Source organism: Coloeus monedula, assembly GCF_965178545.1.
Source record: "Coloeus monedula genome assembly, chromosome: 21".
Lineage (NCBI taxonomy): Eukaryota > Metazoa > Chordata > Aves > Passeriformes > Corvidae > Coloeus > Coloeus monedula.
The window spans coordinates 807,501-823,969 of NC_138801.1; the positions used below are offsets into that span (position 1 = coordinate 807,501).

Sequence of the window (16,469 nt, forward strand, 5' to 3'; positions counted from 1 at the left end):
TGATTTACTAACAAGAGCAGTTTCTCAGGTCCTCGTGGAGATTGAATTTATGAATTTATCATACCTCAGGCTGCTATGGACCTAAATCCTGGGAAAAAAAATGTTGAAAACACTTTATGTCAGAAAGTGTCCTGCATCGAAGTTGCTTGAACAGCCCATGAGGGCATCTTCACCTCTTTTCAGGACAAAAGCTTCCCGAGGTTAAAGCCTTTAACAGTCCTTTTAGAGGTACCCCCAAGTGCCACGTGGCCGTTGAGGTGGTGAAGGGGAGATCCCTCCTTAAGCTGGCTCTTGGTGATGGATGCACTGGTGTGCCAGCACGGCCTTGCTGCCAGGAGGGAAGAGTGGTGCAATGGTAAAGAAGTGTCAGTGGGACACTTATTATTAATTTATCAGTTCTGGGCTCCTTCCCAGTGCTGTGGGACCTGCCCTGGCACCGCAGGTCGGGTGCTCCTGTGACGCCCCGGTCCAAGAGTGCAAATTTCTTCCTGAGTGCAAGGAAACCTGGGTTTAAGGGGGTAGTTTGGGGACTGATGCTGAGAAAGAAATGGCCTGGTGGAGGAAATCCAATCCCATCTCCATGAGCTGCCTGACTCTGCATCACATTCCATCTCTCTTATGGTTTTTAAATTGAGGGGCAAAAAGCTGTTGTGATAGTGTCACTAAACACTGCAGAACAAATTTCCATATAAAACCCATCCTAGGTAGGAAATTCCAGTTAATAATAATTTGTAGAAAAATCTGTAGTAAAACTTGAGCATATTAACTATTAAGGGTTTAATTTGAGCTCTGGGGGAAATGATGTATCAAGGTAGGCACAGTAAAACTGATGAGATCGCAGGCAGGTTTTTCAGATGATTTTCTCTTTCTTTTAAGAATAATTGAGTCATTTTAATGATAAACCTTGCTTGACTTCTTTGAGTGGACTGCATGTAATTAGTTGTAGCTTCGACTTCGAAATCTTTTGACAGAAAATGTATCATTTAGCGGGTGCATTTTTTTCCAGCATCTGCCTTATATATTTGTTCATTTTCTGCAGCACACAACTTTGCTACTTCAGGTCAAATCCCAGACACGGCTCTGTTCCCTTTGTTATCTCGATTGTTTCCTTCAGGATGAGGGAGAATAATTACACAGAACATGTTTTCCAAGCAGCTGGAGCCACATTCCAGCTGACTGCAGCACCTGCGCGGCCGGTGGCGGTGCCGGGGGCCGGCGGTGCCGTGCCAGCCCGGGCTGGCGGTGCCGGGCGTGCTCGGGCGCTGCCGCTGCCCTTCTGTGAGCTTCAGCTGGCAGGAGTGCCAGGGAATGCGAAGTGTCTGGGTTAGACTAATTAGAGGGATGATTTGTGAAACGCTGGCTATTTATTTAATTAATCACCGGCACAAAGCTATAAAACCCATATTTTAAAAATCCCTGTTAGTTTGCCATGTGGTTAATAGATTGTGGCACATTAAAAAGTGACACGGTGATGTATTAAAAATGTTCCACCTAAGGTTGGCTGATGTCCTCGAGGAACTTGAGCTGTCTGCTTTGTGCAGCAGAAGCAGAGGATTAGAGGCTGATCTGTTCAAGGATTGAATATTTCTGAAAACATTTATCTTTTTTAGAGCATCTGTTCGTTAAAATAGATCGTGGCATGTTCCTTAACGCACAAATAATGTTTATGGTGTAGTTTTAATTATAAGTTTTGGTTGCATTTTGTTATTACAAAGAATAACTCTATTCCTCAGTATTAAATTGTAATGTTTATTAGTAAGTAAAATATAAATAATTCTTCTAAAGAGGCTGTTCCTTCTCCTCACTAGAAGGAATTCGAGGATGGTTTGGGGTAATGAATGCATTTCTGCTGCAGCTGGAGCAATTGCACTTGGATCAATCTAAACGTGTGCTTTCATCCTTCACTAGAACTGTGGGAGCTGAGCAGCCCAGGGCTGTATGGGCAGGGTGAGCTGGTGCCACACAGCTGGTGGGACATCCTGCCCTCTGTGTTTGCTTGGGCACGCAGAGAGGGAGCGTGTGCGGGGCAAAATGCCACGGGAGCATGGCAGGGGAGGGATGGACAGGGCCATTTGTCCTAAATTTGACACCTACATGGTCATAAACACAGCCTGGGCTGTAACAGGGATGGACCTGGGACTTCTCCCTCCATCCATATAACATTTGTCAGAAAAAAAGCAGTATTAAGAATTCATATTAATAACACACCAAGTAAACCAGTTTTTAATTCACAGAGAATTGTGTGAGTGTGTGTTACTGTTGTTGAAACATGCTGTTACCACCATTATGTGTCTTATTCTTTGCTCAGGACTTACTGAATTTTATTAATTGTGGGGGTGAATGCCAAGCAAGAGCAGGCAGCAATTTGGGTGCTTGATTATGTGGTTATTTATGTAAATCCTGGTTTTGAGGTGCGTGTAAAGACGTGTTCAGGTGGAAGCGTGGAAGGAAACTGTCCAGCTCGGAGGTGGTGTTTCTCAGCTGTGTGTTGTATAATTAACTGGTACATTAGGAGGGGGCTGGAATAAAACATGAGCATGTTAATGCAGCCTGGAGCTGGGGTTGTAGTGATCATTGCGATGCAGAGGACGCATTGCTCAGAGCTGCTGCTGCCTCTGCAGCCTGCGAAACATCTGGACCTTTAATTGACAAATCGCACGGTGCTGTACAGAGCAGGCATGCTAAGTGAAGTCAACAATTTAGAATAAAAAATAATAGTGTGTTATTTACCTTGCAGTTAAATATTCATACTTTGTTATGCTTTGGATAACAGGAAATTACTGGGTTAAATTTTTATGAATAGTGACAGTGTGAATAAGATAAATTAAGTATTTAATGATGTTAATGGAATTTTACATCGTGATCTGCTAACTCTGCAGCACAAGCTGGGGTGATAGGAGAATCCACTCCTCAGAAGGGAAGAACTTTGAGGCTTCCTTGAGAAGCTGCAGGGCTGGCAGGGTGCCGGGCGTGCACCCCGGCCTCGCTGGGGTGTCCTCCACACGTGGCTTAAGAGTAACAAAAGGAATCAAGTGCCCAAAGTAATGAAAAACCCCAACGCTGGTGTAACCACCTGATGGAATAAACCCCATTCCCATTTTCCCGTGGTAGCGAGTAGTGTGGTGGGTTGGAGGAGGAAAGAAGAAGAAAAATATGGTGCCTTGTATTGCCATAAACATCTGTGCTCTGATCTGTTAGAACTTTTGTGGGTTGTAAATGCTGGGTTATTATATTTCCACTTTTCCTCTTCAAGTATTTTCTGTGTTTTGATTAAATACATAAGCAAGTAAGTTATGTTGTGGAGGTGACTGCTGGATCACAGAGGGTATTCAACACCCTGTCACCTAAACCAAAAAACATTTAACTGAGTTTAAAAGTGAGAAGACATTTTGCATTTGGGAACGGGAAAGCATTTGTTTCCATTTTGTGCAGTGTTTAGCGTTGTTTGCTGGGAGGTGAGTCAATGACTTGAATTAATTATAATTACTGAAGAGACATATACTGATTGAGCAAATAAAGTAGTGAGCTCATTCGTGCCAAGGCCATCTAATTAAATGCTAACTTTGGATAAGCTAGATGTGCATGAAAGATTAATTTTAAGAGGTTTTTACGACTCCCACTAAATAATGATTCAGTAAAATCTTTGCATTATATCATTAGAACATCTAATCTTAAAGTGATATAACATTTAGTCACAGAACTCCATTGTGCAGGAAGAGGCAGTAAATTGTCAGTGTTGAAAATCAATCACTTTTCTCTTGGAAATGTTTATGGACTTTGTTTTAATTTTGTGCTGTGGTGTGTGGTGAAGCAAAGCAGGAGTGAGAAGGACACAGTGTACCTGACTCTCCCACCAGCTCCCCGTTTTGCAGGTACTTCAGCACCTTTTAGGGGTGAGTTGTCCTGGGATGGACGAGCTCTCCCGAATGTCCTGTGTCAGGTGAAGTATCAGTGGCCACACAGTGATCTATTGAAGGTACACATCATCTGGTATTGGAGGGAGGGATGCATTCCCTCATGGACTTCAATTAAAATTTGATTTTCAGTCTTAGAGAGACAACTTATGTTGAAAGAACTGATAGATTTTAATTTTTTTTTTTTTTTAATTTTACATACTGTAGGAGAGCACCAGGGAGCCTTAAAAGAATCCATCAATAAAAATACTAGGAAAATTTTCTATGATTTATTGTACATTTTCAGTGTATCCAGTTACTCCTCACTTTCTTAAAGGATTGGTGGGATATAACATTTCTAACAATAAAAGCTTAATGGAATCAGATTTGTGATTTCCTAGAAAATTAACGAGATATTTTGTCAATTTTATTCCAGACTTCATTTGTCAGAATATACAGTGTCCAGTGACAAGCTAAAAGAATTTTTTGACAAATTAACTGTGCCACAGGTGACAGATCAGGAAAATGTTAATTTAACAGCCCCTTTATGCTTCCCAGATTTATTGGAGGCTATTAAGGAAACTCCAAATGGTAAGGCCCCTGGCCCTGAATAGATTTTCCATTGAATTTTATACAGGATCTATTAATAAAGTTTGATGCTGCCTCTTTGAATATCAGTAATTGTCCTTTATCTTCTGGGTTTCCTCAGCATTTCCACTTGGAATACAGTTTCTAGTTGGGAGCAAAAAGTAATTACGGTTCCAGTAATGCCTGTGGTCTGGTTCTGAGGGAGGAGACTCCAGCAGCATGCAGAGCCCAGGAGCTCTCACAGGTGGAATGCAGCGTGGCTGGTCTGACCCCTGGCCCCAGACCAATCACCGTGTCCCTGTCTCCAGTCCCACCACGTCCCAGCCCTCGCCTCATGGGCTTCGAGCAGATCAGTAATTGAGCTCTCAGGGACTTCCCGCACAATTAATACTTTGCAGGATGGACTGAGGGTATGGATTCGCTCTGTCCCTCAGACAGGGACCTGATGGGTTGGATTTATAATGTGGTTCTGAACAAATACCACCAATTTGCAATAAACACAGTGGAGGTTTCCTCCAGATCCCCTTGGCGTGGGACTGATCAGTCTCAGCCCTGACCCTCGGGCTTATACAAACGTTTCCTACCCAGTGTGACAATGGATGTTCTCATTACTGCTAGAAAATCTAATTGGCTTCAGGCTTCAGCCTCTCTAATACCTCATGGCCATCAGCTTTACAGACCTTTAATTAATAAAATGATTTCTCTGAATTTTTTTAAGATCCTGAGTATAACATCAGTGCTTTGAGCCATTTCCCAGTCCTGCTGTTGTTGGGATTGCTCCCCTTGCTCCAGGAGCAGTTGGAATTCTCATAGGTGTGTGAGTTTTACCTGGTTTAAGTCACCTGTCATTTTGGTGTTCACATTGAGTGTTTGTGAGTAGGAGAACAGGATATCTGTAGTGGAGGGAGTTTGGACAACAAAGATAGTTAAAAGAGGCTGGAGGAGGCAGAGGAGATTTAGAGATGGGGAAGAACAAAGAAAAGTTTAGTTAAAAACCAGCAAACACCAAGTAAGTCACGGTGTGGGGCAAGGCAGAACTGTGCTGTGAGAGGAGCTCCAGGAGTGTGTCAGGTTTGTGATAGCTGGGGACCAGCGTCCCTGAATGGGGTGATTTTATAAATTCATGGGTTTGTGTTATGAGTTCACGCCGTTCATGCAGTGACTGATGAATAATCTGGTCTCTTTGGTTATTAGTCCCAGCTCCTGGCTCGTTCGTCCCTTCCCTGGCTTGACGCTGAGTGCATCAATTGTAACCTTGGCATCAACTCCCACATCTGGTTGTCCATTTTTCTTGGATTTTCCATTATCAGGACCCAGCATTACTTACAATTCTGCCCTCCTTGGATTTATATATGTAACTGACTTAGCGTGCCAAGGAGCCACATTAATTTCCTGGTAACTGCTGTTTACTCCTTCTCTTGCCAAAGCAGCCCCGGCTCCGGGGTGTCTCTGGCCAGGACCACAACGTCACCAACACTCACCCATGTGCCCCTGTGTGTCTGTACCTGGGCAAAGACAGCTGATTTGTTACCTGGTACCAGTTTATTTCCCTTTAAAAGGAAGTCCTGGAAGTAGAAAAGCAAGAGAGATGGAGAGAAAGAAACCCACCCTTGTGTTTTTTTAGCAGCTGTTGTGTTCATGATTTCGTAAGGTTTTGGGTGGTGTCTCAGAGGGTCCTGGGCACATGAGCTCAACCAAAGGTTGTTCAGGTTTATCCAAACAAAGTGAAGGAATGTCCCATGTTCTGTTACAAACCTAACCCTTCCTTTAAATGAGCAAAACCAGTTTCTTCTTACCCTAAAAACATGGGAAGAAGAGGTATCAATACTATAAAAATGCTTTCTTAAAAAACAAATTTATTATGTTGGGATGGATTTTAACAATACTTTTAGCTGTACCAGTATGAATAACTTTAATCTTTAAATTCCTATTACTTCTCTAATTTATAATCGCACTGAAGGATCAAATGGTTTTTAACAATATATTGAAATTAGCACATGGCATTTAACTCCCTGTTTTATGCTCTCATTATAGATTTATAGCATTGAATCCTTTTATTCTGTTACTTAGAATTCCAAGTGATTAATTCAAGAAACTCTATCTCTTCTCAAGGCCTGTGTAGTATGGAGAGAAATGAAGATACAGAGTTACTTTGGGTGCTTTGGAGAGGGGATCAGGATGTGCAATCTTTTGTTTGTTTAAAAGATTTCTGGCTGAAAGCTGCAGTCCTACCTGCAGTGGATTAAACACTTTTTCCTTGTAATGCAAACTTCACAGATCTCTGTGTTGCTGTGTGTTTTATGGTTTATTTAATTGTCAGTCTCTGTGGCAGCAAATGGATTATTTTCATACAGTAAGTTCCAATAAACCCCAGTATTTGCTGATTCTTCTTGGTGTCTTTAAACAGAGCACTTCAGTGGCTCAGCTGTGCTGTGATTTTGTTCTTCTCTTGTCAAGCCAAGGCCAAGCCTTGGTGAGGGGTGTCTGTGTCCCTCGGGGGGCTGCTCAGGCAGTGGGGAAGAACTGCAGAAGAGACCAGAAATGCAGAAACAAGGGTAGTGCACTTCAGAAGTGTTAGGCTGGTTTGTTGGGTCCCTCTTCCTCCCCATCCCACACATATTTGGCTTTCTTTGGATTCTGCAGGAACATGGGATCCTGTAGGAAAGTTCAGGCTCTTTATGGAAATCTGTGAAATCATGTCCAAATACTTCATGTCCTTTTTACAGATAAACAGCAGGGAAATAATTGGAATTTAAATGTTCCAGCTTCTTCCAATTTTAAGCCATAGCAGCATATTTAAGTTTTCCTGCTGAAGAGAATTCCATCCGCCCAGATTTTGCATAAACCCTGTCACACTTTTTTTTGTACATCCTAATGAAATTTGTTTTCTCAACAGGGCCATGTTGGTACAACGGCAACCAAAAAAATCGATGTCTACCTCCCACTGCACACAAGCCAAGACAAGCTGCAGCCCATGACAGTGGTGACCATCGCCAACGCCAAGGTGCACGACCTGATCGGGCTCATCTGCTGGCAATATACAAGTGAGGGACGGGAACCCAAGCTGAAGTAATGCTCTTTCTTTACTACCTCTTGATCTCTAAATTTCTCCTTGCAGCCTTTCTGCATATTGAAACGGATTTCTGTGTCAGTGTTTGGATACATAAATCTTAGCACCCTCACATTTATCAGTATTTCCCTCCCAGCAGCACACGTGCACCTCCAGCCTTTTCTCTTTCAGTTAGCTGTGTGCTGGGAAATGATCAGCAGGAAGGCTTGGATCTGTAAATGAATCATAATTTCAAAACTATGTTCAAATAATGCAAACTTTATCTCTTTTGATGTCACAGAGGCATTTGTTATTTCATGTCCCACCTATTTTTTGGTAGTGTTCTTAATGGCTGAGATCACAAGATGTCAGATAAAATCCAGAACTCCTCTAAGTCCCTTTGCTGTGCTGGAGCTCTGGTGGTGTTTAGTAAGAGCTGTTCCTTTTTCCTGGCGGATGACATGAGGTGCATAAACAGGTTCTTCAGAGCAGCTCACCTGAGCAGCTTTTGTTTTAAAACAGTTCTGTAAAATACTTCTGGTTTTGCTGGGCCATAGTACATAAAGTAAGAACTCAAAGCAATTTATTATTAAAGAGTTGTCAGTAACAGTCACTGGTAGGGATGTCCCTGGTGCAAAGGCGGTTGATCATTTTGTTTGGGTTTTTTCTATATGAGCCAAATTTCACTTTTTTGTTTTTCATGGATTATTGAATGAATGGGGTAGGGTTTTCTTTATCCTGAATTTTGCAGCTCACTCTTTCAGCATTTTTCAGGAGCACTGGGGGGCTCAGCAGTCTGACCTGCTGTTGTAGCACAGTTGTGGGGGAATAGGAGTGAGGTCACTTGAGCTCCCATGTTCGGATTTGCTGATTTCTGTTCCACAGATACAGGGCACGCAGGAAAGCAGCCCCTCTTGGCAACAGCTCCATGGATATTGTTGCTTTGGATATAGGCTTTTCCTTAGCTGTTCTCAACAGACATATGAGATGTTTCTGAGGTTAAACACTTGAGGTTTGATTTGTCTTTTTTTTTGTTCTGGAGAAGAAATACAAAATTATTCGTAGATGGTGCCATTTCATTTGCTGTTACTAATTTCTGTTCATTATATCACAAGTTCAGAGAAGTGTCCATTGTGTATGATTAGGTTATTTTTTAATGAGTAAGACACCACTGATGTCAGTCTTTGGACACACACACATATTTTTCAGGAGTGCAGCAGACCTCAAATGGAGCAGCACCCGTGAGTGGAGTGTTCCATGAACCATCACTGCCCACAGCAAAAGGCAGCAGTGGGAAGAAATGAATTTCACTGTCTGCCTTGAAGGATAAGATGTTGTGATGTGTCAAAAAGTGCTCATGAGCAAGGAGGCTGTCCAATGTAATCAAATCTCAAGCAGGAAGAATAAAATAAATAATGGAGGCGTGAGTTCCCAAGAGCATGTGTTAGACACAGCAGCAATTGAGAATCTGGGAACAAATGCTCAGATTAAGGGGCAGAGCCTCGAGTTTCCAAGAAGTTTGTTTTCTTGTAGGTTCTTAATTATTTCTCATGTCTCCATCATCTTTTTTTTTAGCATTGCTGACTGCCAGTCCTGGAGCAAGGATTGATTTAACTGTAAACTAATTCTCATATTTCCAAGTAAGGAAGGAGCTCGTGTAGGGTACCCATTCTACATTGGCCATTTGTTCCTGATTCAGTCAGGTGAGAGTATAAAAAGACAAAATGGGGATCACTGTGACACTGCACTAAAATACCTATAGAGAGTACCTCAGATGGGGTATACAAGGCATGCAGAGTGACAACTGTACCTACTAGTGACACTGAGAGAATAATGAGGAGGTTTTAGACTTTATAATTAGGAGAAACAACCCCTTGTGTCTTTAGGAAAAGAATATATTACTGCCTAATTCCTTTTCCTAAAAGATAGGTGTAAGAGTCTGAAGTGAATGAGTACTAGTTGACAGCTTTGAGAACATTCTGTATTCAATTAGGCTGCCTTTTTTATTATAATTGTATTGTATTTGTGTCTTTTCAGTCTCTTGGTGCAAGGAACCACTGACAGTGTTAGCAGTCCTGTCCCTGGCCTCTTACTCATGAGCTTGGGTTATAACCCAGCAGACCATTTTCTTGCCAGCCCCTGACAGATGTGCTGGAATGATTCCTCCTGCAAAAAATAAACAAAATCCCTTTCTAGGAAGAAATTAATAGCGAGATGCACAATTCAAATATGTTTGCTATTTTTAGGAGTGAGGAATGCTGTTACATCTCTCAGTTGTTGTGCTGAACTTGTAAGTTCCCAGCTTCAATCTCAGCCCGGTGGAGGTTCAAAGTGCAGAACAGTTCTACTCACTGGACTTTTTTTTTTTTTAACACATTGTGACTAAATCTGTGTTAGTGTTCAGGGACCCAGTCCATGATTGAAGACGTTTGAAACCCCTTTTTTCTATGGGATTTAACCAACACTGTGTATTTTCCCTGTATTTGGTGGGAGATGAGCTGGTGGCACTCGGATCGCTTTGGGACCGTGCTGGGTGTGTTCTGCTGCCATGTGTCTGTGTGTTCCTCCAGCTTTAATGAGGGCTATGCAAATGCATCAGGTTCCAAATGAAAATGCTCACTTTATTTACCCAGAGCTGTGAGTGCACGCCAGGCTGTCAAAGGAACGGGTTGGAGAATCAGCAGGGCAAGGCAAGAGCACAGCTGTGGGAAGGTGTGCATCGGATGACCGGTCAGACTGGAAGTGTCACAGCGTGAGGGGTCTCTGAGTTGTGTTGAGTGGGACAAATGAGCCTGCAGTGCTTGCTGTCTGTATTCCCCCAACGTGGGAAGGACATGGAGCTGCTGGAGCGAGTCCAGAGATGCTCTGAGGGATGGAGCATCTCTGCTACGGGGACAGGCTGGGACAGCTGGTGTTGTTAGAGCCCCTTCCAGTGCCTAAAGGGGCTCCAGGAGAGCTGGAGAAGGGGTAGGGTCAGGGGCCTGGAATGCCAGGACACAGGGAATGGCTTCCCACTGCCAGAGGGCAGGGTTAGATGGGATATTGGGAAGGAATTCTTCCCTGTGAGGGTGTTGAGGCCCTGGCACAGGCTGCCCAGAGAAGCTGTGGCTGCCCCACCCTGGAAGGGTTCAAGGCCAGAAAGTTTCTTTACTAGTATTGCAGAATTTTCAAAATTCAGACTGGCAAATGTTGCTGAATTACCTTTTGGAGAGCAAATTTGCAGCTTACATTAACAGCTATGCATCATTATTCCCTGTTTTCTGTAATTAATGTCTTAGTCATGACAAGATGCCTATAGATCACCTGGACTAAGCACTCTCAATAAAGCACAATTGCAACCAAAGGTTTGTGAATTAATTGAGAAAATTGCAAATCAGGTAGTCAGTGAAATAATTCATTGTCACATCCAATCAATAAACTTTGTAAATCAACTCATTTAATTCAAAAAATGATCTATATAGATCAAGCGACCAATTAAACAATTAGCATACACTTTACAATTAATTAATTTAAGCATCAATCATGCAATTAAAACTCCAAATTTAAACTGCAGAGTTTAGAAACACGCCGCCACGTGCACCTCCAGCTTTACTGCATGGCTGGGGAAAAGCCTGAGTGCTTGCAGGTCTACAGTCAGAAAGAATACTTATTTTCAGGTCAATAATTTAAACTGAAGTAACAGTTGAAATAGATTTCAATGTTAGGAAATTATGATTAATATGTGTTTGGTAGCTATAAATAGTTGTTCCCCTCTGGGCTTTCATCTATGGAAGGAAAGAGGCTCAGTTCTTTATTTCTTTCACATTGTATCTGTTTCAGCTTTCTGTGTTAGTTCTGCTTGTTGGTGTTTATTAATTTGTAATTGCTTTTAGTGACTGAACTTAGATATTTAGAAAAGGTAAGTTTTCTGCTAATCATTGCTAACGTGTTGGACAGGTTTTTTACTTTTTCCGTAGTTCATTACCCTGCTTACCTGCCCGAGAGCACTCTCTGCTTTTCCAGCCTACGGACAGTAAACTTTCACAGTTGTTTGATCTGTGAAAAATCACAGACACCGCTTGTTTGCCTTTAGCTCTGAAGTGTAGTCATCATATAAATAAATAAATTTTCACAAATGGAGAAATGTTACTTCCATCTTTATGGAATCATGAAACTTTTATAGATTTTAGAGTATTTTAATCACCGTCAGGTTTTGCTTGTAGTGCAGTTAAGGATGAAGACTGACCGCTTTGCTCTGAGGTTTGGGGTTTTTCCTGTCACCACAGGGTTATGGCAGCAAGATACATTGGGACCTTTGGGGACATCTTTATATAGGTGTCATCAGTGGCTTTTCAGAGCGTTCCTCCTGTGCAGGTGCCTCTGCCTGCAGGGTCCCCGTGGCTGTCCTGACTGAAGGTGCTCTCTGTGTGTTCCAGCGATAACGTCAACGCCTATTGCCTGCACATCGCCGAGGACGACGGGGAGGTCGACACGGATTTTCCACCCTTGGACTCCAATGAGCCCATCCACAAGTTTGGCTTCAGCACCCTGGCACTGGTGGAAAAGTACTCATCCCCGGGGCTGGCGGCCAAGCAGTCGCTCTTCGTGCGCATGTGAGTACAGGCCTGGCCTGGGGACAGCTCTGGGCCCGGGCCACCTCCTGCCTTCTTCTCTGCTGCCCTTCACCTGAGTCTATCAAATTCAGGGGCCACACGTGTTGGTGATGCTCTGCAGTGAAGCAAGTGATTTTACAGACAAATAGTTGCAGTGTGGCTTAATAACAATGCCGTGGTTGGGAAATGAGCAGTAACCAAGCACTCCAGCTGGAATAGGACTGGACATTCCCCTCCGAAGTCCAGAAGAATTTTGATGAGGGAGATCCCATCCACCCCTGAGACTTGAGCTGTCTGATGTGTAGCTCAAGAAAAATTTTCTCTGTCCTTATCAGTGAAGTAGGGATATATACTGTGCTTGATCACTTTTATTTTTCTTTACTTGTGAATGAAAAATCTCTTAAACCATCAGAAGGCCTTAATTACTAGAATAAAATGCCTGGAGCATAAGCCACTTCTTACTTAGGAAAAATATTTCATGTTTGGAGCTCTTGAAATGAAAATGCTAATAGGGTTTTCCTGGTTATTGGACATTACTTACATTTCTTAACACTACAGCTGCTTCTAGTTCTGAATAATCAGACATTTTTTTAAAAATCTGACTTATTTAATTAGTTTTTATATTCTTTGTTGTGTACTGTGTTTCTTAGCGACATTCCAAAGCATCCTACAGAGAGCCATTGTCGGAAATCCCACGTGTATTCCCAAAGGCCACATTCACTTTGTTCTACTGCATTAGGGCACTGGGAAATAAAATATTCTGGCCCCAGTATTCACAACTAAGTTATTCAAGGCTGGGCTGCGCTGAGGCAGTGGCGAGGAAGGGGAGGTCACTGTCAATAGCCAGTTCTAAATTGTTGCTGATTTCTCATCTGGAAAAAGTCCCCTTTCCCAGTTTCCCTCTCCCTGCCCCCCAGTGCTGTGCTGGGTGCATGAGTAGGGGTCAGTTTTCACTGCAGTGGCCAGGTGTGGGTCAGGGTTTGGATGCTGGCTTGGAGGAGGTGGAACTGCCCTTCCCGTGGGAGCCCAGAGGCCTCGGCAGTGCTCTGCCTGGAGCTTGGAGCAGGACTAGGGTCCAGCTGCAGGTCCTGCAGAAAAATGCAAAATCTTTTGGGTTACCATCATTTGTGCTAATGTGAGGAGCTTCCTTCTAGCTTGGAAGGTGCTGCTGAGGAGAAATAGGACAACTGCATCATAAGCAGTGCCCTTCTGAAAGGGTCAGTTTGGTGGTTCCAGTGTCCACATTTTAATTTTAAATGGCTTGTGATTACTGTGTAAACAGTTAGGTTTAAATTAGAATTTTTAATGTGTCCCCTAGAATAAAGAATTACGTGATAATCACTTGATCAAAAGGTTGTTACCTCTGTGAGTTTAAATGTGCGTGGTGTCTCATTTTTGTAGGGATTTGTTGTAAATTCTATGTCTTCTTCCTGCCCTGTCACCCAGCCAGTGCGTGTAATTGTGGTTTTATATTTTGCATCTCTTTTTTTCCTCCTTGTGCTGAAGTATTTCAGCTGCTGCCATGTCAGCCTTGTGACTTGTAATGTTTATTAATATTGAATCACTGTTGAAAAATGTTGATGCTTGTGAGCAGCTCCATGCTGGAGCCGTGTTTCATCTCCGATCTCCCCGTCCTGTGTGCTGGATGTTCGTTCAGATGTTGTGCAGTTGCTGAACTGACAGCAGTGGAACCCCGCCAGGGACCCCGTTTCAGCAGGACATGTTTGAGCAGGAACAGTTTGCAGAACTTTACCCACTTCAACTCCTGCCAAGGCAAACTCTGAGCCACTTGAGTTAGTTATAAATACCCAGAGGTGGTGGCTGGAAGTAGCCCACAGTGCAGTTTATATTCCGAGCTGGATGTGAATGTCTTTGTGGCTGTACAGAGAAGTAAATAATTGAGTTTGATTAGGGAGAGGGACCTCATTATCCCCCCACCTGTGCCCAGCTGGTAGGGGAGGGTCGAAATGAAGCCATTAGCTGTCGCTCTTACTGGCATCTCAAAGAGCTCAAATACATCTGTGTCTTATTTTCTTTTCTGGCACAATCAGTCGAGCAAGCTAAGCAGGCATGACCGAATTTGGCAAGTTCCAAGGACTCTGGCAAAGTTACACAAGGAGAAGACGGAGGGCAGTCATTCTGGCTGCTCACTGCCCATTAGTCTAGCGAGTTATGTTTTGGAAGGTGGCTGTTGTGGAAAGCAGAGCTTTGTCCAACGTCAGACGCGGAGCTTGCACACAGCCCCGCTCTCCTGTCGAGGGTGTCAGGAGGAGGCAAACAAAGCACCACATCCATGGAAATACAGACTTCTTGAGGTGGTGAGGTCATACCTGAAAGGCTTAAAATAAATCTGTACCATCATTAGGGCCTTTTCCCTTGGAAATTTTATTATTGGAACTCGACGTACTTGATCTAATGGTGTTTCGAGGAGCTGTAGCTCAGCTGCCAGTTGGCACACAGAGGAAATTTGGCATCCAGTTCCTCTGCTCTGTAGCACTTTTTTTCTGTTTCGATATTGTACTTAAATTGCTTTGACTATTATATACAAATTTTCAAAGCAGCACCTCTGCCATACCCGATAGTTTAAGGCTTGAAACCCTTTTAAAATACCAGACTTGCATCGTGCATTTGCAAATTCAATTCAAAGCCCTGAAATGTGCTTTTTCTTGGACTCAGCAGCACTCCCCAAAAGACCTGTTCCTGGTTTGTACATGGGAGTGGGTAATCTGCAAAGTACATTTTAGAATATTCACGTAAAATTTAAGACAGTTAATGTGGGTGCAAAATTAAGAATGTGTCTCCCAGGAGAGTGGAGAGGGAGGGGTGGGCCCCAAGAAGGGCATCAGAAGACCTGAGAGAGGTCTAAGGGCTGTTACAGTGGTGTCAAAATGCAGCCAGTTAAACTCAATAGTGCACAGAGCTGTGCAAGGCCAACCTGAGATGCACAAAAGCAAGTCATTTAGGCTCAGAATAAAAATTGTGGCTGACATTAGTTAGTCCAGTTCCTATCACTGTGCACTTTATCTTAAAAATTACCCGGCTTAAGGAAAGTCCATTGCATCAGCTGGGATTTTGAGTCTTAACTCTGACTTTGTGCTGATCAAGTGGAAATTGCTATTAGTCACTCCCAGGCACTTCCAGCCATGCCAGCTGGTTATGCAGTGAGCTTTAAGTGCTATAAATTCCACTTCTGGAAAGTAAATTCCACTTCTGTGTTAAAAACAAAAATTAAAAATATTTCAAATTGCTTCAGATTGGAAAGGAGCTTTTCAAAGAGTTCTCATTCAGAACAGAAACCTTTTGTCCTTCCGGTGTAGGTTACTTCATTTTGTGGCAAAAGGGGGTACCCTGCCTGTTCCCATGGCACCTCAGCACCGTGAGGTGAGCCTGCTGGAGCTTCTGCCTCTGCTGTTGTTTCCTTTTCCCTCTCCTGAACCTTGCCACCCTGGCTCCGGCGCCGAGGCTGTAAAAGAAGATGGAAAGCCAAGTTACCGCAGAATGATCACTATCATTAACATTCACGGGTGGTTCACTTATCATTCCTGACTGCACAGACATGGCAGCCGTTATGAAACGTCCACAGGTGTAGCACGATGATACATATTACATTGTGCCACAATGGATTTATGTATTCTGTAACAAAAGAAAAGTGTAATGAAAAAATACAGAAGGTAATCCTTTATTCCTCCACTGCACAATTTATCAGTAATGCCTGTGGATGATAAGTGCCAGGGATTTCCTTTGCTTGATTTAACCTTGTCACCCAGGTATGTTTTTGCAAAATGACAGAAAATACAAGCTAAGGAATTTCTTTGGCTTCCAATTTGCCAGCAGCAGTTTTAATTGATTGACCAGCATCTGCTTGTCTGTCCCTATTTTCAGTGTGTTGACTTAAAGGTATCACACCTTAGCAGAGTGAGGTAAAACACATTGTTTGTAATTGCAATTAAGGATGTGCTGGGATTGGGCTGAGTGAGGACAGTCCATGGCCATGGCCAGTGCAGAGCAAGCTGGGGAGTGGTGAGGTGAGGTGGGTGTGTGTTTCTCCAGCACAGCCTCCTGTGCTGTGGTCTCACAATGCGGGGGTGTGGTGCATTGGTGGTGTTCCAGATGATCCAGTGCCGAGCACAGCGCCAGGACACCCTGGCAGCACGTGCAGTGACAGGATGAGGAGCAATGGCCTTAAACTAAACCACAAGAAGTTCCTCCTCAGCATGAGGAAGAACTTCTTTCCATGGAGGGTGGCAGAACACTGGAACAGCTGCCCAGGGAGGGTGTGGAGTTCCCTTCTCTAGAGACATCCCAGACCCACCTGGACACGTTCCTGTGTCCCCTGCTCCGGGTGAC

The 16,469-nt window shown here is 43.4% G+C and overlaps 1 protein-coding gene across 6 annotated transcripts in view; it reads left to right on the forward strand.

Annotated features, from left to right (window-relative positions):
- MAPKAP1 (MAPK associated protein 1) overlaps positions 1 to 16,469 on the forward strand; it is an 83,270-nt gene that overhangs the window by 27,178 nt on the left and 39,623 nt on the right. For all 6 annotated transcript variants that reach the window (XM_082294960.1, XM_082294962.1, XM_082294958.1 and 3 more), the window contains 2 exons: positions 7,378 to 7,550; positions 11,946 to 12,122. In XM_082294960.1, coding sequence (XP_082151086.1) covers positions 7,378 to 7,550; positions 11,946 to 12,122 — 350 coding nt within the window. The remainder of the gene's footprint in view (positions 1 to 7,377; positions 7,551 to 11,945; positions 12,123 to 16,469) is intronic.